We start from the raw sequence: 25,684 nt of genomic DNA on the forward strand, positions 1-25,684 counted from the left end.
AGACAAGACAAGTTCGGACTGTAGCTCAGGCCTTGCCTAACCTGTAGTATGTATCTAAAACTATCAGAAGTTTTAGTTAGTTTTCATTTGATCCTGTTTCCCAGTTCTTGGATTTTTCCTAGATAAGATCTTGAAAAGTGAAATTATGATATTCACAGGAAAATAGATGAGCTAGTGGTAACCATGTTCAACAAATTAAGCCAGACTCAGAAATACAAATAAACACTGTAGTTTTTCTCTTAAGTAGAAATTGGACTATGAGGGAAGAGGGATGTTTAAAGGGAGGGGGACAAGAGAAAGTAATGTCATGAAAGCAGAGGGGACATTACTTGTGAGGCCAGCAAGAAAGGGAGAAGAGGAACCGAGCAAGGCAGTGAGGAGGTGAATAAGAACAAAGTATAATGATATATGTATGAAGTGTCACAGAGAAATCCTTTACATAGTAACCAAAAATTTAATTTTAAAAAGCAGACTAGTTTTAGAAAAAAAATGGACAAATCTTTGTTTCAGTTTGAAGGATAATCGTCCAGGAGGGAAGGAAGCGAGACTCACAGCGGGAAGACGACAGGAAGGAAGGCTGATCCGAATCTGATTTCAGCCATCAGGGCAGAGACAGTGAGTCAATTGGACATGCAGCCACAGGTGGTTGGGGCCCATGGGTGATGGGGCCCACAGGTGACCGGAACCCAGAGATGATGGAGTCTGGTTTCAACACTGACTAAACAAGCCCACTTTCTAGCATCTTTCCTGCTCTTTGAAGGTCATCTGTTCTGATAGTATTTCATCTCCACTATACAAATGTCTCCTTAATACAATTGTCTTTGGTGAAAAGCTTTGGTATTAACATGTGGTTTTCTACAACTCCAAGAAATACAGTAACTAAGTAGTACTATGAAGATACTTGGTGTACACGAGCCCCTTGTTTGACCTTATAGTTAAAATATCACAAAATATTTAAAGGATATCTTTACACTCATGTTCACCATTAGCTTTATCTATGCCCACTGTACAGCCACAAGTGTTATATAACTTTTAGACTAATTTGAATTTCTTATGTTTGTGGTTCAAGCAAATTGTCTTTGGAGGCTTAACTTCGCACATTTGTTGAAAAAATAAATTTATTTTTACTTTGACTTTTAAGGATATAAGCTGCTTTAAACCTCATCTTACATATTCTAAATGAACGGTATCTGGCTGTTTCTCATGGTGGTGGACAAATATCTTGGGAAGAGAATCTCACTCAAATATCAGTGTTGGCCAAAGAGCCATTAATCATGTCAGACAGATGGATGTATTTCAACACAGCAGATAGTCTGGCAGCCACACACAGTCCTGAATATATAAAAGGAGTTTAGGGGAAGAAATGGTTGTAAAACATAAAAAGAGCACTATATAAAATAATAGAAATGGGTTAATTTAAGATAAGAGGGAGGCGGGGAGGAGGCAGAAATTTTTAATTAAAAAAAGAAAAATTTAAGATATAAGAGTTAGCCAGAAATACACTTGAGCTATTGGCCAAAAAATATTGCAAATAACATAGTTTCTGTGTGTTTGTTATGGGACTGGGAGAAACAGAAACCTCCACCAACAGGGCACAATTTAATATTTACAGGGGGAGGGGAAGAGAAGTGAGATAGGGTAATACAATGATTATAAGCAAACAAGGGATGAACAGAAAGTCATAATGAATCATCTTACTTCATGCAATTAATACACACTAGTGAAAAAATGAGCAGTAAAAGAATCTCTGCCTCCTGAACAGAGAGAGATGAAGGCTGCATAGAGCTCCCTGATGATGTGAGCTTAAAACAAAAGAAGACAGGCATGAAGACAGCAGACGAGATGGAGAGGCACAGTTGGGGTTCACTGAAGTTTGGCAGAGAACATCAGAGAAGAGACGGGGTGGCCTAAAAGATCATTTGGTAAATGAGACTAAGACCAGGTAGATATTTACAGAAAAAATACCAAGAGGAGACGTGTTTTACCAAGCAAAACTTTATTTCTCTCTACAGCTCTCCATACAAGTTCATCCAATGGAAACGGAAAACCAAACCAGCATCTCTGAGTTTCTCCTCCTGGGCTTCTCAAGTTGGCCAGGGCAGCCAGGGCTCCTCTTTGCACTCTTCCTGTGTCTCTATTTAACAGGACTATTTGGAAACCTACTCATCTTGCTAGCCATTGGCTCAAACCATCATCTACACACACCCATGTACTTTTTTCTTGCCAATTTGTCCTTGGTAGACCTCTGCCTTCCTTCAGCCACAGTGCCCAAGATGCTGCTGAACATCCAAACCCAGTCTCAATCCATCTCCTACCCTGGATGCCTGGCTCAAATGTATTTCTGTATGATGTTTGCTAACATGGACAATTTCCTTCTCACTGTGATGGCCTATGACCGTTATGTGGCCATCTGTCATCCTTTACACTATTCCACCATTATGACCCCACGCCTCTGCACCTCCCTGGTGGCTCTGTCTTGGGTCATTGCCACTCTGAATCCTCTCTTGCATACCCTCATGATGGCCCGACTGCATTTCTGCTCTGAAAACATAATCCACCATTTCTTCTGTGACATCAACTCTCTCCTCCCTCTCTCCTGTTCTGACACCAGTCTCAATCAACTCATGGTTCTGCTTGTGGTGGGACTGATCTTTGTGGTACCATCAGTGTGTATCTTAGCATCCTACGGTCGCATTGTCTCAGCTGTGATAAAAATTACTTCCATTCAAGGAAAACTCAAGGCATTCTCAACTTGCGGATCTCACCTTGCCTTAGTTATTCTTTTTTATGGTGCCATCGCAGGAATCTATATGAGCCCTTCATCCAACCATTCAACTGAAAAAGACTCAGCTGCATCGGTAATTTTCATGGTTGTAGCCCCTGTATTGAATCCCTTCATTTACAGCTTAAGGAACAATGAGCTAAAGGGGACTTTTAGAAAGACTCTTGGTGGGAGCAAGAGGCTTTCCCAATGACTTACACTGCTCTGAGAGGAGTTCACCAGGAAAGCCTGATGATATCATTATTTTTATTGTCAGTTTAAAAGCTATCATTAAATACTTCATGGAAGTTTGTCATCAACCTCAATTTGCTACATATTCTAAAGCTGACATAACCACAGATTGTATCCATTGGAGGAGTATGCTATTTTATTGCTGTAGACAAATACATAGATCTTAAATTCCTGAAAAATCACAATAAAATATAAAATCAACTTTTGAATGTATCATTAAGACAGCCCAAATTGCCAGGTGTAGTGGTGCACACCTGTAATCACAAAACTCAGGTGACAGAGGCAGAAGGATTGTTAAGTGTTTGAAGCCAGCCTGGTCTATATATTGAGTTCCAGACCAGGCTGTATAATGAGATGTTGTCTCAAAAAAAAGGAAAGAAGGAAGAAGAAAGGAAGGAAGGAAGGAAGGAAGGAAGGAAGGAAGGAAGGAAGGAAGGAAGGAAAGAAGGAAGGAAGACAACTAACAGTCCAAATTCTGTGGGTCTATGCCACAGGGAGTACAGAATGACTCATTTTCCCAGGACTGAATGCCTCTTATAATTGACAGAAGTATGTAACCATATTGTCGTGCATGAAAAAAATTAACAAATAAAGACATTATTATGAAAGGCTCATACTGGAATGGCAATATGAGGTCAATGGGCGAAGAGATGGGTGAGGCCAAAGAAATCAGGTGAAGTTGCAAGAGACAGCACTTAATCTGAATCATGAAGAAGGCAAGAAGGAATTATAATATATGTATTATACATTGGCAGACAATATTCAAAATCTGTGAAGCCAACAAAACTAGCATCTATAATGTATATTCATGGTAGCAAACTTTACATAGGAATGATGAGAATATTCTAAGCATGTAAGCAAGATGTGTAGGTAGGAGCATGGCATTTAAAAGTAAAGATGTTGAATAAATTAACCTGTATGGAGTGTAAGTCCACCTAAGATACTGGTGAAAATGGTTACTGGATAATCGTTAGAATGCTTAATAATTGCATTTTAGGCTGGGCGGTGGTGGCGCACACCTTTAATCCCAGCACTCGGGAGGCAGAGGGAGGCGGATCTCTGTAAGTTTGAGGCCAGTCTGGTCTACAAGAGCTAGTTCCAGGGCAGGAATCAAAAGCTATGGAGAAACCCTGTCTCGAAAATCAAAAAAAAAAAAAAAAAATAGTTGCATTTTGGGATGATGTTGCACAAATTTTTTTATAACTGTTTTATTCTCTGGTGTAAAAATGCAAGATCTTTGCCAGGGCCTCACCTGCCCCTGCACTTAGGAGGCAGAGGCAGGAGGATATCTGTGAGTTCAAGATGAATCTGGTGTGAATATATATATATATGCATATATATATGCACACACATATACATGTGTGTATATATATATACATATATTGACTCATGTCTGTAATCTCAGTACTAGAGAGGGTGAGGCAGGAGCTTCAGGAGTTTAAGGCAGGCCTGGGCTACAGAGTGAGTCTGTGGATAACCCAGGCTACATGAGAACCTATGTCAAATAAATAAATGAAATAGATATTGATACAACTCATTGTGTAGAGTTTAAAGAAACCAATAAAAAATGAACAAAATATATGAACAGTTATACCACGGTAAAGAAAATATATAGGAAGGAAAAAATATTTTGAGACAGACTCTAACTACGCAACCCTGGCTGACCTGGAACTCTCTATGCAGACCATGCTGACATCAAACTCACAGAGGTCTACCTACATCTATCTCCTGAGTGCTGAGATTAAAGACATGCACACCACAGCCCACTATCAAGAAATAATTTTAAATATCTAGTTTCTTTTTTTTTCTGAGACAGGGTTTCTCTGTGGTTTTGGAGCCTGTCCTGGAACTAGCTCTTGTAGACCAGGCTGGTCTCGAACTCACAGAGATTCGCCTGCCTCTGCCTCCCAAGTGCTGGGATTAAAGGCATGCGCCACCACCGCCCGGCTAAATATCTAGTTTCATTAGTAATCACAATAATGTATCATACCTATTTTATTGGAAAAAATTAATAAATCTTTCAAACCCAATCATTGAAGAAATATTCATAAATAGTATTGCTTAAACCTGAGCAATGGGGCGACAAATTAGAGCAAAATTCTGTAAGAGACAAGGTTGGACCAAGCGTTGGTAGCACATGCCTTTAATCCCAGCACTCAGGAGGCAGATGCAGGTTGACCTTGAAATTAGAGAAGCTATAATAATTCAAACAGAGACCATCACAAGATTAGGCCCAATAATAGTCTCTTATGGAAGGAAGGCAGTAATAAAAGAATGTCAACTACATACACACATTATAAATTCCATAAAACTAAGCACACATTGTTCTGATCAAATCTAGTTCTCCTTTTCAGGATAGTGTCTGGCATAGAAGACATTGAAGAATATTTGCAGCAGACATTAGAAAGAGGAAGACAAAATTAGGACTTTTTTCAACTATTGTACTGGCAAAGAAAAAATATTTAACACTGAGTTGACAAGAACATTGCCAGTGGATTTTGTGATGAGTGACTTGCACTAATAAAAGTACAAATGGATAAGCATGATAAACCCAACCTGAAATTGTAGCATACCAGTAGATAAGGCAAGGAGATCATGAATTGTGAACCAGTGTGGGCAACACCAAGAAGCGCACTGCCTCAAAAAGGAAAATTCTCACTGGAGTACAAGTGACTCTATTCAAGCTCCAGCATTATAATCCCAAAGACTTATGAGCATGCAAAAGTCAGAATTCAAAGTCAAACAGCTAATGAGTCCCGGACATTTCTGGCAGCATTTGCCTGTGTTGTCACACGCAATTTCACTGCAGATGTGCTTCTGAACACACAACATGAGCACTTCATACCGTGCATGCCATCAAGTCATACAATGACAAAAAACACTACCTAAAATACCTAAGCTCAAAAATAAGACTATTATATCTTATAGAACTCAGAATTTTTACTATACATACAAAGGTTTCTACTTTTACAGAGATGTAATTTAATTATGAAAAACAAAGTACTTTTTTACATTTCCTACCATTGTTTCTCAGCATGTATCCAATTACAGACACTATTATATCTTTGGTTGAATCATGTCAGAATGTTTGATTTTTAAAATTTCTGTTTGAGTTGCTGAGTTGAGTTTATTTTTAAAAAAAAAAAAAAGAAGAAAGAAAATTGTTGTGTGGATCAGGAATGGTGAAGCACACCTGCAATCCTAGCACTTGGTGGGCAGAGACCGAATATCAAGAGTTCAAGGTCATCCTCAAATACATACTTTGAAGTCAACCTGAATTATAATAAAACTGTGTCCAAAAGAAAAATAAATTCATTAAATGAATTTTGACTTCTGATAAAGACAAAATTCCCAATAATTTCTGAAATGGCCCCAGCCATACTCATCATATTTTGTGCTATATGTTTTTGCAAAGTGGCATTCTTAGTATTATAAATTATAAAATCAAAATAATGATCAATTCTGAAAAACATTAAAGACACTCTATGTCTTTATCTTTTCTTCTACAGTTTGCTTCATTATCCTTTGATCTTTCTGTCCCCCGTTATTCTCTGTCCGGAGGTCTCTCTGTCTTAGCATCTGGCCTGGCTGTCCCTCCATATTCTTGGCATTTCTCTCCATTTCCCATAGTGTAGCATTGCTAGATAATCCCTTGATCCACATTTTTGCTTTTTCCTCTCAACAAATTCTCAAATTTTCCTGCTGCTATTTCCCTTTCAAGTTTCTTGGTATTTCTTTTCTATACTGAGACAGAATGCTAGAATATTATCCAAACCAAAATAGTACCAAATACGTGACAGTATATATTACTTTTTACTATATTATATTTATACATTTTTTCATTAACTTTTATTTCTCAAACTTAGAAGAGGATTGTATGTACTCTGTTACTGGTGGTAAAACCAGGACTTAGAATGAAGAGTCATCCCAGAAGGAAGATATGCCCACAGATAAAGAATTCCTTGGGGTTATCAACAGACTTAGCAACGATCTCTCAGTGCTCTGAATCCAAAGATGCTTTTGAAAGTGGAAGGTGATGAAAATGGTGACAGAGGGAAAGAAGACAATGCAAATGCAGAGGATGTGACGAAAACTTAGCTCAGAGGAGAACTCACACTGGAGAGAAGTCCTACAAGTGTAGTAAATGTGAAGAAACCTTCAACTCTCGCGTCTTGTTGGACATTATAGAGTACATGGAGTGAACCCCTATAAATGTAGAGAGAGGGGGGAAGATCTCAGTGAACCCAAAGGTATTATTCAATGTCAAAGAATCCACACAGCTGAAAACCCTGTGGGATCAGTGAGTGTGGAAGACCCATGCATAAGTTCAGCTTTTGATAGACATCAGAGAATTCATATAGTAAAGAAACTCTACTAAAAAGGTAAAAGTACCAAAAGTTTCTTAATGCTCAGGCCTAATTAGTGGTCAGAATCTCCCTTAGAGTCAGTCTGCGGGTGTTCTTAATGTGGGCAAAATTTTTCATCATTTTAAAAACTCTAACCAAATAATATGGGCAAAATTGTCCCTCGTTTCTAATTTTGTTCAGTTTTGAAAGAATAATTAGCTGTTACCAAAGACGGCTTTAAGCTGGTGTGTTGGCTTATGTTTATAATCCCAACACTTAGGAAGGTAAGGCAGGAGATTTGTCCCGAATCTGAGGCCAACTAGGACTACGAAGAGATTCTGTCTTTAAAAAGACAAGCCTTTTCACTGTGCACTTGTGACCCAAGCTTAAGACTTCCTAGTTGAACATGACTTCGACCATCTGGTCTAGGTTTTCATTTGGCCATTCAATATCTGACGCTAGGTAAGATGTTCAAAATTCCTCAGACTCGCTCCCCCTAGATAAAGAATTGAGACCCACCAACTCTGTCTTGACAACTTAAAATAGTTTAAAAAGTCACCTTCGAAACTAAAAACTAAACCGGTGTTCATTGTTTCCTACCATTACTAATAGCCTAAATATCCTCTTTAGAGCTTAAGAAATGGGTTGTGGTTATTCTGTGGAACTTTTGTTGCTTCTGGTGATAAAGCATCAAGTGTTGGGAGGCTGACCACACATCCCAGTCAAAGAAAAAGCCGTGGTTAGTTGGAACTGAATAATGTAAGATGTGCTACTCTTCCCTGTAACTGTAAAGGGTTAAATTCCTCAATCTGAAGTGTATGTTGGAAATCTGGAGTAATTCATGAAGCATTAACAGAAAGCACAGGTTATCTAAGAGGAATAAAGAGAAATTCTTTAGGCATATTAAGCTCCCTCCTGAGCCCAGTTGAGATCTGCGATTGGCCACCTAACCCTCAGCCTTGCCAACTGATGCCCAAAGCTGGCCAGGCAAAAAGCTTGGGTGACATAAAGATATGGCATTCCTAAGGATGTCCACAATCCTCAGCAGCAGCCTAGACACCCACCTGGCGCCGCTGACAGCCAGAAGGCACAGTGCTCTGTCCCTACGCGGGACGACCATAGAGCTGTCAGACCTCCGGGCTTCCTAGAGAGCTTCCGGAAGTGGCTGTGGGGCAAGATGCATGCTGGCCGGTTCTGCGCTCCGAGGCTTTGGAAGTTAGCGACTGGAGGGGTCCTACCCGGCTTCGCCGTCCGTCGCGTCTCCTCGCGCGCGCGCTTCCCGGTCCGCCCTGTGCCGCCTCCCGCCCTCGGGCAGCGTGCGGAGCTCTCGGTGAGTGCGCTCGGCCGAGCAGGGGTGCGCGGGCTGCGGAGGCCGGAGCGCGGGGAGCGGGTCGGCGGAGGGCCTGAGCCAGCCCAGCAGGCCGACACCGGCCCCAACTTCCTACGGGGCCCCTCTTTTCACCGCCAGTCTCCCTGTGTTACTTTGCAGTCGCTCTTACTTGTAAAGCCGGCCCGTGGATCAGCTGTTCTTACTCAAGCGATTTTGCCTTTCGATATCAAAATTCATTTTTTAAAGATACTTTTTTTTAAGTCTCTGCCATTCATGGAAACCTCTGATTTTTGTTATTGTTGTTACTCCTTTTTTTTTTTTTTCTGCACAGGAAATGGTTGATGTGATGGCTAGACAGTTCTGTGCAAAAGATATGCTTTCAGTAATTCCGGGATAACAAAATTAAACCGAATTCAGAATACTTTGCCTACTTAATTTATTAAAGCTAACTGAAATAGGTACTTGAAAACTCCGTGGGTTCCCATTTCCAATTCTCAGGTCAGCCATGAGTAATCTTTGTCAGACATCTAAGATGTTGACTTGACAACATACTTCTCTCTGAAAAATTCTCTGAAGCGTAGTTATGTGGCAGTCATTCTTTTAGCAAATGTGCACGCTTTGAGTTCCTCTTGTGGTTAACTATGAGAATGTGGTAAATCTTAAATGCATTCTTCAAAGCAACACCCCTGAGGAGCTCACGCCCACACTTGTGTGCCTGGTCCCCTCCTGAGTGCCATTTCTCCTAACCCCCATGCTTAAGCCTGGATTGAAATAACTTTAGGAATATCTGAAAGAAAAATATTCAGTGAGTGCATCTGAGATAACTACAAAGCACAGTGTTTGTCTCATTTACTTTTCCTTGTGTCTTTTCCTGGTTTGCACTCAATACCAAGACATTTCTCAAGTTAAACTTAATCCAAAGGGGAAAATACATCTTCTACATCTGGTGAAAAGCTAGGATTGTTGAAGTTGACCATTTTAGATCGAGAAGAAGCTTAAGATTATTATTGCATTTACATTAATCAGCCAATAAGCCTGACCGGATGTTTTTTAAGGATCATATGTAAGGAGCAGTGTTTATATGTGCTTACCAACACTGCAATTTGTATACACACAATTATTAGATAGGAAGAGATTTTTAAAAGATTAATATTAGTCATTAAAAAGAATGTATATTGATGCACGTCTGTAATTGCATGCAGTACCCAGGAGAGTGAGGTTGGGGGATCGCCAGTGTGAAACCAGCCTGAGGTATAGAGTAATATATTGTTTGGGAAGGACGAAGAAGGTCCACTCATGACACAGTGCCCTAGTGGAGATCAGAGGACAGCTTGCAGGAGTCAGTCCCCTTCCTCCACTCTGTGGAGCCTGGGAATCGAAATCCAGGCTGTCAGGCTTGGCAGCAGGTGCTTTACCTCCCAAGCTGTCCTGCAGACCCCTGTGTCTCTAACAGACCAGTCATGCTGAATTAAGGACCCAGCTTATTCCAGTTGTAACTTCATGTGAATTTGATTCTATCTACCTGCTATTTGCAAATGTGGTTGCATTCATAGGTACTACCTAGGGCATCTTTTTTGAAGACAGAGCTAGTAGCATTGTAGAGCACAAATGAAAGAAAAGTATAACCAAAGTCAAAGAGAAGTCACCACTGCAGCCTTAGCAAGTGGTGTCTATACAAGTACAGAGACCATTAATGTACATATACCCCACAAAGAAAAAGAACCATCCAAGTGAGCTCTTTGGGCCTGGAGTTCTAGCTGTAACCTTCGCTCTTACAGCAAATCTAGACAGTCCTGTGTTGTGTTGTGTTGTAAATTTATCCCTCTGATATTCTTTAATTTTTTTCAATAAGATAAGATTTTCATGAGGATTATGAAATGAAGAGAGCAAAACCTTTTTGCAACCAGTAATGTGCAGTTAAAAGAAAAGTAGTATGTGTAGAGGGAAAGGAAAATAAAACAGAAGTGAGTCAATATTTGTAAATCGTGTATCTCTTATATCCAGAATATATAAGGAGTTCTCAAATCTTAAACACACAAACAATATAAAACCTCAATTACAAAATAATACTGGGCAAAGCATGATGACACGTGCATATAATCCCAGTACTTGAGAGACGGAGGCAAGATCATCACAAGTTAAAGATCATCCTAGGCCACACATTGTGTTCCAGACTAGACCAGGCTACATGATAAGATCTCAACAGTTTAAATAAGTTAAATAATAAAACTGAGCATGGTGGTGCACACCTGCCGTCACAGCACTTGGAAAGCGGAGACGGGAAAATCACAAGTTCAGTGTTCTTTGATTGAGACTGACAAAAAAAGCAAGATAAGCCAAAATTTTTAAATCAATACTTCACTAAAATATATGTGTGTTCAACATTGTTCGTTGGAAAACAAGTTAGAACTATGACACATTACTATATACCTATTATTTAAATTTTTAAGATATGATGTCAAGCGCTAATGGAATCCTAAATATTGCAGCCATTTTGAAAAACAGTTCAGCAATTTTTTAGATACTACACTTAAAACTCAGCAATTCTTCTGGGTTTTACCTCACAAAATTAAACACTGTTCAGACAAGAACTTGTGTGCACATAATCATAGTGGTTTTATTCCTAATCCGCTCAAGAAACAACTCACCTGGTGGGGAGTAGATAAATATGTATTTGTATAAGAATAAACAGACACAACATTGATTAATATCAGGAGTCTTCTCCTAAGTGAAAGTTGTCAAACTCAAACACTACTATATTTTATTCTGAAAGATTCTGGAAGGTCATTGGTGTGTGGGCTTAGGTTTGGGCATTGTAGATGTTGATAAGACATCCTGGCTCTTTGCAGATCCACTGCTCCAAGCAGGTTTTTAGGAGTAAGAGGAGGAGTTCAAGAGTTAGCCCTGAGACTGGAGGGAAGATAGGGAGCCGTAGTAGGATGCAGAATCTTAGGTAGTAAGGAGGAAAGGGTTAGCCGGTTTCTTGAAGTAGAGGATAGAGATGTGACCTCATCTGTTGAGAATGAGCTCAAGGCTGAGAGCTGAAGTACAAAATCCAGTTGAGACTGGGAGATGTACAAGGTGCTACGTGGAACTCAGTGAGGTACTGAGACTTACCTGCTAATAAATGCAGAATTTCAGTTAGGCTGAGTCTCCATCCCCGACAACCCTAAACAGGAAACTGGAAGGAAGGGTTTGTACCCTGGGTAGGTTTTGTGTGGATGATTGTTTAGGGGAGCTTGTTGAAGTATCTTGGTAATTTACTATGACTGTTGCCTTACATTAACATATTTATCATTTTCTGTTCTGAAAGAAGTACCCTGGAGGTCCTCGGAAGACTTAAGAAGATTCAGAAGGTAAAGAGGAAAGGGGCCTTTTAAGCTTCTCTGGCCCTAAATGGCTGCAGAATCAAGAAAGCCTTCTTCGGCCCCATCTCCGCCAGACCAGACTCCTGAAGAGGATCTTGTAATTGTCAAGATAGAGGAGGATCCTGGTTGGGATGAGGAATCTAGCATGCATGAAAATAATACTGCTGGCCAAGAACTGTTTCGCCTACGTTTCAGGCAGCTATGCTACCAGGAGACTCTAGGACCACGGGAAGCTCTGATCCAGCTACGAGCACTTTGCCATCAGTGGCTGCGGCCAGACTTGAACAGCAAGGAGCAGATCCTGGAGCTGCTGGTGCTGGAGCAGTTCCTGACCATCCTGCCAGGGGAGCTGCAGACTCTGGTGAAGGAACACCAGTTAGAAAATGGAGAGGAGGTAGTGACCCTGTTGGAGGACTTGCAAAGGCAGATTAATATCCTAGGACAACCAGTAAGTAGCTGTGCATGCTGGGACTGAATTCCTGAAAGCTGAGTAGAAAGACTTTGGTGTAGATAAATTCTTATTGGTCTTAATAATACAAACCTGGAATCGGATATTGAGGTAAATGCTGAAAGATCAGAGAAGTAAAGGAACCAGCCACCAGAGAGACTTCTTACCTCCACCAAATCCTCAGACTGAAGGGGCTGAGCTCCTTTCTCCTGCCTTATATTCCTCTCTGCCCAGCCATATCACTTCCTGTTTCCACCTCCCTAGTGCTAGGATTAAAGGCATGAGATCCCAAGTGTTGGGATCAAAGGTGTGAGCTCTGTTTTTCTATTAGACGGTTAAATCTGTAACCAACTCAGTGGAGCCTTGAACTCCTGATCTGCTTCCACCTCCAAAGTGTAGGGATTAAAGGTGTACGCCAGCACTGCCTGGCCTCTGTGGTTAACTGGTGGCTAGCTCCACCCTCTGATCTTTAGGCAAGCTTTATTAGAGCACAAACAAAGTATCACCACACACTGGCTTCACATTGAGGAATAAATTCTATGCATTGGTTTCTGTTGAATGCAGATGATATTATTTAAAGCACTATGTATTACACTTGTAGTTTTGTAAAGGATAGAAACCATTTTTTTTTTTTCCCCTCATAAGATTTCCCTTGCTTGCTTAATGGGACCATGATACACAAGGAGCTTAAATTAAATTAATTTTCTTCTGGGGTACCCATGGTACCAGTGGTGAGGGTTTGGGTCAAGTGTTTCCACATTTTTTACCTCCTATTCAAGACCCACACAAATTGTACAAGTAGGAAGGAAACTTTTCTCAATGACAGAACAAGAGTACAAAGGAAGAAATACGGTGCTAGGCCACTTTTATTTGCAGGCATGATGAGGATGGTTTTTTGTTTTCTCAAAGGACAGTTTGCCTTACTGCTCATGTACCCAGCGTCAGCCTGGTTCTGCTTGGCCCCCTTACCTTCCTTACCAGATATAACGGGACTATGACTGAGTACAAGCTGTCTAGGTCTCACAGTTGTTAAGAAAAGGAGAAATTTATTTCATTGTTCAGAGTAAGGTGTGGACACAGCTTAATGCAGGTGTGAGTCCTAGGTTACTAACAGGTGCTAGGTGCATTGTTCTGGGCGGAGGGTGTAAAGCCCAGCTTGCTAAACTATTTTCTGTGTCAGCTTGCTTTGCCTACATAATTAGAGACGACTGCTTACTAGAACACAGGCTTCCTAGTTCCTTGTCAGAAGAGTGTCTTAGTATTATATGGCCCTGTTTTAGTTTTCTCTGTTATTCATTCTCTGTCCTAGAGTTGAAGTACAAATATTGGTGCTAGATATAATAGAGAAACAACAACAGAAATCTTTTTTTTAGTACTGAACAGAACAAATCCCTTCTTTTTGTGCTAATGTGGTGTTTCTTGTTGCCCTAAGAAGTAAATGCGATTATACTGCTTGCTTTTCCTAATATGAGTATTGGTTCTACTACTACCTTCACTTCCTTTCTCAAAGGAATTCTTCATAACTCAACTGTCCCATTGTTTCTAGGTCTCAGCTCGTACACATGGGCACAGAGTTCTCTGGGAGGAAGTCGTACCTTCAGAATCTGCACCAGAACCCTCAAGTACTCAGTTCCGACCCATGGCAACCAAACATAAACCTCCAGTGCCCCAGAAGCCACAGGACAGAGGAGAGAGGCCAGATTTCACTTCTAAGGGTGAGGAGAGTGGAAAGGAAAGAGACTTATGTTTGGGGTACCTGTCTCAGTCAGGAAGTGGCATCAGTGTTTGAGTAGTCTCCATCTTCTGGTTTTGAATGTTTATAGAAGTAGTATGTGGACTTTTCCTGTGGGCATAAACAACTGTTCACCCCAGATGGGGCACCAAGGACACACCAAAGAAACAAGTTTTTTGAAGACTAACTTGTGAGCCAATGAGTTTAATTAGGAGTCGGATAAAGGATTTTTTTTTTTTTTATAGAAACGTAGGTAGCTTAGGAGCCACCATACCACTAGAGAAATCTCTTAGCACCATTTAATTGCCTATATGGGAATGGGGGAGGGAGCATGTGATCCTTTCCCCAGTCTGTTAATGGGCCCAGTCTTTTGCATATAGCTACAGCAGCTAAGAGTTCAGGAGGGCAATGGCCATGGCATGCCCAGAGGACATGAGCAAAGAAAAAAGAACTTTGTTACCCCAGTACGTTTACAGCAGACATTTTATTTAGATTTTTCTAGTATCATAACATTTTATTTACAGTTACTTCAATATGCCTTTCTTTTAATGAGAGCATTTTGATGACCACAGTAGGATGACATAGCTGGGAACTATGGTGCAGCAGTGGTGCTGATCCAGTCCTCATCTCATACTCACATTCCAGTTGTCTCAATGTCTTTTCTGGTCCAGGGCCCACCCTATGACCACAGTGATTTAGTCATGAATCTCTTCAGTCTCCGTTAATTACACATTTTGGGCATGATTTCTTAGTCTTTTCATGACCTTACCAGTTTTAAAGAACATAGATTAGAATTGGAATGGCTGCAGATTAGGTTTGTTTGGTATTGTCTCATATTTAGGTTCTACTTGTGTATATTTAGAAAGAATATTTCAGAAATTTGACCTATTGTAATGTTATCTTTGATGACTTAAGATTAATCTTGCTAGGCTAATTCTCCCTACTGTACTATTATTATTGTTGTTGTTACTATTAGTAGTAGTAGTGTATATACCTAGACATACACCTGGAGGTCAGAGAACAACTTTCTTCAAGAGCTGCTTCTGTCCATCCACTATGGATTCCAAGAATTGAACTTGAGTCCTCAGAATTATATAGGTAGCACTTTTACCCTCCACCTTATTTTTTGAGATGAAATCTTTCCCTAAACATTAGGTCTACCATTTCAGCTAGACTACCTGACCTGCAGGTTCTAAAGATCTGCCTGTCCTTGTTCTCTTCCAGCCCCTAACTCTGAAACTCAAGGCATGAGGCTTTTATGTGGGTGATGGGATTCTGAACTTCTGTCCTCTTACTTCCATAGCAAGCACTTTACTACTAAGCCATCATACCAGTCCTGAGTGTGTGTGGAGGGGGGGTGTGTCTGTGTTGTTTTGGGCAGTGCTCAGTACTAACCCAGGGCTTTAATCATCCAAGGCAAGCACTCTTCTAATTGAGCTATGTCCTCAACCCTTCCATTTTATTATTATTATTATTTACCCATGGACATATAAATTCTTTGTTCAAGATACTTTGTGTTAACTGTACTTAAATTATATTTGACCAGATGATGCCCCTTAAATCTGGTTTTCCTGGTTTGTTTCTGTTTGTTTGTTTGTCTTGTTTTTGTTTGGGGGGGACGGGGTGACATTTTTCTGTTGTATATTGAGAATTGCCCTATTTTATACAGAACAGCCTATTCTAGGCTATTCTTTGTAGGGTGTTTTGGTATGTTTATGTGTTTTTCCCTATGTATGGATTTATAATGCTTTGTTTTCTATAAGTGAAAATTTTTTTTTTTTTTTTTTTTTTTGCTTTTTGAAACAGGGTCTCTGTAGTCTTGCCTAGCCTAGAACTCACTATGTAGATAAGCCTGGCCTCAAACTTGTGATGGTCCTCCTGCTGTGACTATAGGCATTTGCCACTCCAGCATATAAGTGAATTTTTAATATTCCTGCACTTTAACTTAGCCAATAGGCTAAGAATTTTTAATGTTTCTAAGAAGTAGCACAGAAATACTTCATTTTTGTTAATTATATAATTCTTAATCTGAAGTCCTAAATCTTGTTTTTCAAAACAAGTTTTGCTTAATTATGAGGTTGTTTTTGGTGATAAGATGCTCACTATCCATGAGAAGTAGTCACTGCGGCCACAGCAGTTACTAAAAAGGTAACAGTTTGATTGGTTCCCATGTTCAGTTTTCTAGGATTTCGGGTTCTGAAGGACTGCTATACAGAGATAGTACTTTGGATAGAGAATAAATTAGAAAGCAGCTCCTGTTAGGAAATCAGTATACTTTGTTTATTTAAATATGTAAGTTCAGGTACATTAAAATACAGATGTTCTGTGGACGTCCATGAATATGAGCCAGAGTCCAAGATGTCGGCACTTTATATGCAAAATCCTTGGCATATGTATTCTGAAATAAAAGTAATTTTGGATAAGTGAATGCTGGCTCCCACAACCATACAACAAGACTTGTCAATTCATAGCTCCTTTCTCCTCTCAGCCATGTCTGCTTCTCAGAGTCGTACTCCTTCCCAGAAAAGAAGTTCTGGAGATCAGGAGGTGACAGCTAGACTGCTCACTGCAGGGTTTCAGGTGAGTTGTGCTTCTTCTCACTAAAAGCCCATATCTCTGACAATGTTGTGGCAATTGCCATATCTATCTGTAGTGGTGCCTGTTTAAGAACTTCCTCTGAACCCTTTTTACTTCGTAACAAACTAGCCTTTGAGTTTCTGCAATAAATCCAGTGCACTTTCCTCTTCCTCCCAGCTGTTCACATCCCTTTGCTTAGCATACTCCTGCTTCTTCACCTCTCCTAACACTGTAGTTATTGCAAACACTGGCTTTGAGCTATGGAACCTTTCTAGGCCCCAAATGAGGGTCTTCTTTTGTTTCAGACTTTGGAAAAGATTGAAGACATGGCTGTGTCTCTTATTCGAGAAGAGTGGCTTCTTGATCCATCACAGAAGGATCTGAATAGAGATAACAGGCCCGAGAAATACAGAAACATGTTCTCCCTGGGTAAGGAGAGCTGTAGTTATTATAATTTAAGAACTTTCTCTTTGCTGTGTTTCTGGTAGCTTTATAAGGTTTCTGGAGGACTTAGTTGAACTTACATTCAGGATTTAGGGCTATAGAGATGGCTCAGTGGTTAAGAGTGCTTCCTGCTCTTCCGGAGGACTGGAGTTCTTTTCCCAGCATCCACATCAGGTACCGTATAACCACCAGGAACTCCAACTCTGGAGGCTATGATGCCTTCTTTTACACATGTGACATGCATAGATATAAATTTGCTTTAAATTTTTTTTAATGAATTGCAAAGAAAAGAAACTCAGAATTTAAGAAATGGGTATTAGATTGAGATTCCTGAGATATGAAATTAAGCATTTTGTTCTCCAACCCAGAAGTCCTTACAGTTTGTATCTATGTAGTGAAGACTGTTCTTCTTGCCAGTTAGAAAGTGGCATGTTTATAGTACTCCCTGCATTCACACCTTTCTTCAGGTCCCCTTGGACCATCATGATAGTGGATATTAGAGTGTTTCTTTCATATGAGCCAGTTGTACTTGTACACTTTTCAGGACTGTTTGGTGCATTCTGTCCCACTCAGTACATCTTAGAAGAGTTCTTTATCTCTTCCTACTCCCCAACTTACACTTCTCAGTTAATCCCTTCCAACACTACTCATGTCTCAGAAAACCCTTTTTTCCTGACATATCTTTCCCACTTGGCATTTGGTACTTTTACTTGATCAACTTGCATGTATCTCTCCCTGTTTTGAATAGAGCAGCTTGTATTTGCTTGTAGCTTCCATTACAACTTCACTTCCCCCTTCTGTATAGAAAGTAGGAAGTGACTTGAGAATGATTGCTTACTATGTGTTTATTTCAGATGGTGAGACCAGGAGTGAGAACAAGGAATTCTTTTCAAAACAGGTAATATCAACCGGAATCCAGCCACATGGACAGACAGCTGCCAAGTGCAATGGGGATGTTATCGTGGATCTTGCGCATGGAGAAACCCAAGACAGATCAGAGAGGCAGCAGGGAAATCCCACACAAGAGAGACGGCATAAATGTGATGAATGTGGGAAAAGCTTTGCTCAGAACTCAGGCCTTGTTCGACACTGGAGAATCCACACTGGAGAGAAACCCTATCAATGTAATGTGTGCAGTAAAGCCTTCAGCTATAGGTCAGCCCTTCTTTCCCATCAGGACATCCACAACAAAGTGAAGCGCTATCACTGTAAAGAATGTGGTAAGGCCTTCAGTCAGAACACAGGCCTGATCCTGCACCAGAGAATCCACACCGGGGAGAAGCCCTATCAGTGTAATCAGTGTGGTAAGGCCTTTAGTCAGAGCGCAGGCCTTATTTTGCACCAGAGAATCCACAGTGGGGAGAGACCGTATGAATGTAATGAATGTGGAAAAGCTTTCAGTCATAGTTCACACCTCATTGGACACCAGAGAATCCACACCGGGGAGAAACCCTATGAGTGTGATGAGTGTGGGAAAACATTCAGACGCAGCTCCCATCTTATTGGCCATCAGAGAAGCCACACTGGGGAGAAACCTTACAAATGCAATGAGTGCGGGAGGGCCTTCAGTCAGAAATCAGGCCTGATTGAACATCAGAGAATCCATACTGGAGAAAGACCCTACAAGTGTAAAGAATGTGGGAAAGCTTTCAATGGGAACACTGGTCTCATTCAGCATCTGAGAATACACACAGGGGAGAAGCCCTATCAATGCAGTGAGTGTGGGAAAGCCTTTATTCAGAGATCGAGCCTCATTCGACATCAGAGAATCCACACTGGAGAAAAGCCTGAAACCACAGGAGTTTAGGAAAAGCTTTGGTTGCTGTCTGAGCATTATTCAGCATTAGAGAAACCATGTGGTAGTGGAGAAGGCTAGTGAAAAGGGCAGACTCTGGTGTGATGACAAAGTTGAGAATAGCACTTCAGTAGTTTGAGCACAGTCCCCGGTAGAGATTGATTGGCTTGACTGTCTTTGGAGGCATCTGGTGAAGCAGAGCCCCGGCAGCTTTATATATTCTTCAGAACTTTAAAATAACAGCAGATTGCTTACTGTGACTTGAAACACTATATTTTGTCTTTCCCAAGCTGTAAGTTTGAGAGGGACCACTCCTCTAAGCTTCTCTTCTTCCCATTTCTGTGGTCCCTTTCTGCCATCCCCCTCTGAAGATGCCCTAGTAATTCCTAATCTGAGAAGCCGCTTGAGTCCAAGGCAACCTCAATGAGACTAAGATTTGTATTTAGCTTTCTAATACCCTAGTTAGAGGGAAATGGTTGAACATTTAACGTATTATTCTAGTACTCTTAGATGATATAACCCATAATCCTCTACAAATTCAGTGCTATATTTTTAACAGCACTGTAGCATTTTTCTTCATTTAGCACCTTTATTGACTTCCATTGAATCCCCAAGCTCACATCCTTCACCACCCCCAGTCTCAGTACCTGTGTCAACAGAGGAAGTGGCTGCATTAGTGATGATGGTGGGAGTGATGCCAAGAAAGAGGTGAGTGGAGACTCAGCCTGGCTACTCTTGAGCATGGACAGAGTGTACCTCAGGATGACTTCTGACTCTCCTTCACCTTCCCACTGTACACTGTGGTTCAAAACATATTTGCACTATCAAAGCTTTGGCACCAAATAGGAAACAGAGGTGCTAGAAAAAGACATTAAAAATTCTTACAAAGAATGTACATCATTCCTTTTGGCCCATTACAGTACAGCTCTCAGGTTCCTGTCTATGTAAACTCCCTGAGTACACGGTCAGCCTGGACCGACCTTCTCAGATGGCCTCTGCAGCTCCGTCGTTATCATCTATCTGTTTCCTTCCATTTGCATATCTTCAGTATCCACAGTGGTAATCTACCAAATACCTTATCTCTGATTCCTTATTCTGAATTCTGGCACACTCCCTCAGTCATCTAACAACAAAGATAGACTATTACACTCATTGTCACCAGGCCCTGTGTTTCACCTCTAAAACTTTCAGCATAACAGGATATTGTGTAAAGTAATGAGACTGGTTTAAAATAACACATCAGATCTTGTGCACCTAAAATACAGTGTCCTTTCAGAGGAGTAAGTATACTTCTTACTTATTTTAGTAGTGCTGCTGGTCCTCCAGATGGTGGGGACATTCTTAGAATTCTCATTCAATGAAGAGCAAGAAAACCATCTGTTACTATTAATTATATTTCATAGTTGGCCATTTGATTAGTGAGCTTGAAGCTGAATAACTTTTGCTTTAACCTTAATCCTCACACTTAAAATTATTCCATTAATCTTACTCAGAAGACAGGTTCTGATGAAATCTCCAGGAAAACAATTTCACATTGTGACTGTCCTAAAAAGATCATCTTCATTTTTTGGCTAACTCTCTGAGACCAGTCCTTTTCATTATTCTTTATTTTCTTGCCCTCCTTTCTGTTGCTTCCATCCAGTTTAATATAGATTACCATTCCTAACACTTCTCTAAAACTCTAAACCACTGAGCCACCTCTCCTGTCCCAGTTGCTTGAGTTGTGCCTTACCGTCTCTAGATGACAGGATTTCTATGTAGGTCAGTGCTACCTTGTGTGCAAACGTTACATAGAATGAATACATTGTCAGTGAAGCTAGAAGTTCGTGTGCATATTTGCCTGAGTACCTGCCTTGTTTCCAATAAATTGCCCTTTAGCATTTGTATCCAGAGTAATGTGTACAGATCACTTCAGTCTCAGACTGCTAAGAGCTACTCAGCAACTGGAAGAAAATAATATGATTGAAAAGATTAATGTTACACTGGCATGAATATGAAAAAGGTTGCCATTTAAAAATGAGTTATTGGATCCATTATTGGTGAGGCACACCTTTAGTCATAGCACTCATAGGCCAGCCAAGTCTGTATAGCAAGTTCAAAGCCAGCCTTGAATATAGTGAGGCCAGTCTCAAAAGAACCCAAGAATGTAATTTGGGACTGGAAAATGGCTTAGTGGTTGAGAATGTGGACTGTTCTTGCAGAGAACCATTGAGTTCTGTTCCTAGAACCCATGTTGGGTGGCTTGTAACTTCCTGTAACTCCAGCTCCAGGAGGATCCAACATATCTGGCCTACACAGGCCCCTACACACAGGTACACATAGACATATACATAATTACAAATAATAAAATTTTAATGAACTATCAAAGCACATGTATAGAAAAGGCCAAATGTTATAGCATATGGTAATGGAAAAGACTAGAGTCTTTGAAGAAGAACATAGAAGGCATTTAGTCTTGAATTCACCAAGCATTAATTAATCCATATTACATTATCTAGAGGTGTCAACTACCCGTGGCATTCATTAGGCTTTTATCCCATAGAGTCAATTTTTTCTTTCAATCTGAAATGAATTGTCTACCAATACTTTCTTCTACCGTCCTCAGCTGCTCATCTTAGGATCTGGCATGGTAGAGTGGTTCTTCCCTAACTCACTTGCCATCAACATACCACTGGGAGAAACCTCTGAGGTTTCAAAGAATTTCTCCATGAGACCAGATAGGTATTCAAGAATGTGGTGATTGATTCCAACATGGGCCAGTATAACCTTGCTCTTGTTTCTGCTTCTCTAGAGTGATAGCTGACTTTTTTTGTTTTGTTTTGAACAATTGTTGTGAGCCAAACCCTAAGTTAAACATTTATCCACTTAAAAGCTAGTATCACTACATACCCCATTTATAAACGATAAAAATAAGAGCTTAGAGAACTAGCCAACATCACATAGCCAGCAAATGACAAGATTCTAACCCATACAGCCTGGTGCTAGAGCCTGTCATGGCTGCTGTGCTACGCTGCCAACACTGACTAAACTCTGGCCTGCCAAATGAAGCCATGTACCCCTGGTCATAAGAGATAATAGGTAGACAGTGGACAATAGTTTAGTATGGATCCATTGCAATTACTGGGAAATTGGCTTAAAATACTATTTGGGGAAAGAACATCTTTAGACGTTGATATTCTTGATTTTCAGTATAAAAAAGGTAAATTTTGTTAATAGACTATGCATAAAGGAGTAACCAGGAGGGTAAAACAGTAACATTTCTCTGTAGACTGCCAAAGGGAGAAAGAAGTGAGTAGATTCCAGGTTGGGCAGATGGGCAGTTAAGATGGTAGCAGTAAGTTTATCCATAGCCTACAGAGAAAACCTTCAAGCTTCTTGCCCATTTCCAATCACCATTTTGTGTGTCTTGTGTTTTCCTTGATTTTTCAAATATGTTACTCATTATAACCAATTTCTGCCTTAGCCCTTAAAAACATTTCCTTACTGGCTGTCATAGTCAACATTCCACTAAAATGAATGTAGAATGACCAGTGTGTACATTAAGGCTGTATATTGTTGTTGTTATCTTCCTTAATCACTTTTATATTCATAATGTTGAGTTTTCCCATATGTGATGGCTAATCTTGGTTGTCATTTTGAGTATTACTGGATTCTTGGGTCTTTTGTTGGTAGGTAGCCATTGTTGAACTAGCTAGGCCACAGCGGGTAAGCCATTCTAATAATTCCTTTGTGTGTGTGTGTGTGTGTGTGTGTGTGTGTGTGTGTGTGTGTGTATTCATTCTGTTAGTTCTATTCTACTAGAGAACCCTGACTAATACAGAATTTTGTACCAGAAGTAATTCTAGAGCAATAGAAGTATAAGGATAAAATTTTTTAAGTATCTGGCATAGGCTTTCCTCTCAGAAACTCAGGGTTTATTAAAAGCCCATAGTGTGAACTATTTTACAGACTTAAGAGACAAGTGCATTTGATTGTCCTGATTCACCAGTTGTGGGAGGTAAAGAGATTTGGTGACTCTGTATATAAAACTTTTGACAATTTGTAGAAAAATAAGGAAAATGATGGTAGTGGTTCATTGCTCCCAGCATCTCTAGATAAATTGACAAAGGAAAAGAATGAACTCCTTGATAGAATTAACCAACTTCTAGCATATCAAAATATAGTGAAGAACAATAATGTGCTCAATGATAAAACTGGCTGACTCTGGATGTACATAAACAGTCTAGAGGTTTCTAAGTGCCTGTGCACTGGAAGAGAATCTTCTCTTCAGCAGCCACAGCTCAAATTATGGAAAATCAAACTGAAGCTCTCATTCTAAGGTTGGCTGAATTACCAAAAAATAAAAAATAAAAATCAGGTCCCAGCCTCAGAGGGTGTCAGTGGTTCAGGTTAGAGCACTAACTAGTAAAGAACTGGATCCTGAAATGTGGGGTAGAGATGGGTGGGAAGACCCTGTTGATTCTACCCTCACCTGAGGGAATAGTCTCAGCCCTCAGCAGAAGATGTACGCCCACCCCTTAAACATTGCCTTTTCTGCTTTGAGGAACTACAGAATGAGTAGTAGAAAAAGGTAGCTCTAAATACCATCTATGGTCATGGAACCAGTTGCAGAAATGAGGATTATAATTTACACGACTGTTTCTGTCATATTTTGTTAAGAATGTGTTCGTTCAGATTTCTGTGTTTCTTTCCTCAGTTTCTTTATCAGTAACACAACATGAGAACATCTGTAGTTACCATATTTAAGTTTTGAGATACCAAAAGAATGTCCCTCAAGGGACATTGCCATCTATTTTAAAATTTATATTGGGCTTGTGGTTGTACACGGGATAGTTATATCATGTAGGTGTAATTATGACCTTGTTAAATATATAATACATTTGCAATTATATGTGTGATATTTATATCACCTTAGGTATAATTATGACCTGATTATTATTTTCACTTGGAAATTAAGCATGACGTAAGGAGATATGATTGTGTGTCAAGTTGACAAGGGGTGGATTTGTGATGGCTGTTCTTGGCTGTCAACTTGACTACATCTGGATTAACTAAAACTAGATTGCTGGGTACACATGTCAGGGATTTATTTTAAATCATTTCAAGTGGAAAGACCCACTTTTAATCTGGATCTTTTCAGGTGGGAGTATCCACCTCTAATCTGCACCAAACCTTCTGATGGCAGCCTCTATGAGGATATGCAAGAAAGAAACTTTTGTTCTTGCTTCCTTGCTTTTTGCTGGCAAGTCCATTCCTTCACTGGAGTTAGACCCCTACTTCTTCAGGATTCTGGTGTATAATGAAGACCAGCTGAGACATCCATCCTGGTGGAGTAAACAGCTGGTCCATTCTTGGACTTCCCGTTGATAAGACAACCATTGCTGGACCACAGCTTATAAGCCACTAATGAAATCCCATTCTCTCCATATGTGGGTAGGTGCGTGTGTGTATTCATTCTATAAGCTCTGTTCTCTAGAGAACCTTTGACTAATAACCATACTTAAAGAATTCTGTTTTCCTTTCTTTGTTTTATGGCATCTTTGGGGGTCATTTTTCTCTAATATCTGGCTTTTCTTTATTAGTTTTTTTTCTCCTCTATACTAAAATAATCCCATATCATACTTTTGCTCACTTTTTCTGTCTCTTTTTTTGTTTATCTGTTTTGTTGTGCTTTGTATTTGACTTCATATTTCTCACTTTGTATGTCATCTCTGCTTACGGTATTTTCCTCAGGTACCTACACAACCTGATATTTGAAATTCACCATTCTCCTTCAATTTGTATTTCTTTCCAATGAACCCTGTACCCTAAATAGAATTGCTGACCTTTGTATTTCTCATCTCACCCTTGAAGTTATCATTTCATCTTTTTCTGCCTTCCACTCTCCAAGTCTAGAAACTGGTTTATCTCAACTGTTTTCTTCTTGGAGCTTATTTTCATTATCACTTAGGTTTTTTTTTTTTTCTACTATACCGTTACAGTCTTCCAGTTAGGTCTATATCACATGGGCTCAGGTTTCCATACTTCCTTTTAGAATATCCAGCTTATATAACACTTGAAAAATGATCCTCAAACTCCACTTTCATGGTATCATGTTTTACTCCTCCCCCAGCAGATAATTCTCACCAGAGTGATAGTGTTCTGTGACTTTGCCCTCCATCCTGAATCTGCCTCGGCTTTCATCACTCTCTAACTTGTTCACCTTCGTACATCACATTCAGACGTCCTCCAGCTCTCTACTTTTGTCTTACAGACCTTTACCTCGGTGCCTTTCTCATGGTTTTCCCCCTTAGATTACTCTTTGGCTGTAACTCCTCTCCACTCATTAAACTCATTTTCTGTATGTCTTTGAGTGAGCACCTCCTGATTGAGTTCACCTCACATCAAGATCTTCCCTTAGTCTGAGCTGCCAGAGCAGTTAACTTTCAAGTTACTAATACCTTGCTCTGTAATTATTTCTAGAAGTATGTATAGTAGTTTCACATTTGTATTTATTTCCAAAATTAAATTGTAAGCTCCTTGAGGGCAGGGATAATAACTGTAACATTTGTATCACTGCACCCTCTTAGTGCCTAGTACAGTGCTGAGCACACAGTAGGTGTTTAATAAATGCTTGTTGAATTATTGTGTG

General features: G+C 40.1%; 2 protein-coding genes across 4 annotated transcripts; both read left to right on the forward strand.

Annotated features, from left to right (window-relative positions):
* Window positions 1–1,997: 1,997 nt before the first annotated feature.
* LOC126501819 (putative olfactory receptor 1F12P) lies at window positions 1,998–2,975 on the forward strand. Its single transcript, XM_050142674.1, has one exon. It carries the CDS (start codon window positions 2,034–2,036, stop codon window positions 2,973–2,975), a length of 942 nt encoding a protein of 313 aa, XP_049998631.1. The 5' UTR covers window positions 1,998–2,033.
* Window positions 2,976–8,522: 5,547 nt separating this feature from the next.
* On the forward strand, window positions 8,523–25,684 carry Zkscan8 (zinc finger with KRAB and SCAN domains 8). 3 transcript variants are annotated; one of them, XR_007591798.1, is made up of 7 exons: window positions 8,523–8,689; window positions 12,003–12,505; window positions 14,052–14,220; window positions 16,726–16,817; window positions 17,120–17,243; window positions 18,113–19,761; window positions 24,194–25,684. XR_007591798.1 is itself a non-coding variant. In XM_050142586.1 (6 exons), the coding sequence occupies exons 2-6, from the start codon at window positions 12,086–12,088 to the stop codon at window positions 19,063–19,065; spliced, it is 1,758 nt and encodes a 585-aa protein (XP_049998543.1). In that variant the 5' UTR covers window positions 8,523–8,689; window positions 12,003–12,085; the 3' UTR covers window positions 19,066–25,684. The 3 variants fall into 3 exon arrangements, 2 of the variants coding, with proteins under 2 accessions (XP_049998543.1, XP_049998544.1); XM_050142586.1 differs by having other exon boundaries at window positions 18,113–25,684; XM_050142587.1 differs by having other exon boundaries at window positions 12,006–12,505; window positions 18,113–25,684.

The sequence above is a fragment of the Alexandromys fortis genome, unplaced genomic scaffold (assembly GCF_014885135.2).
Source record: "Alexandromys fortis isolate MF-2015 unplaced genomic scaffold, M_Fortis_MF-2015_v1.1 scaffold_5, whole genome shotgun sequence".
NCBI classification, from domain to species: Eukaryota; Metazoa; Chordata; class Mammalia; order Rodentia; family Cricetidae; genus Alexandromys; species Alexandromys fortis.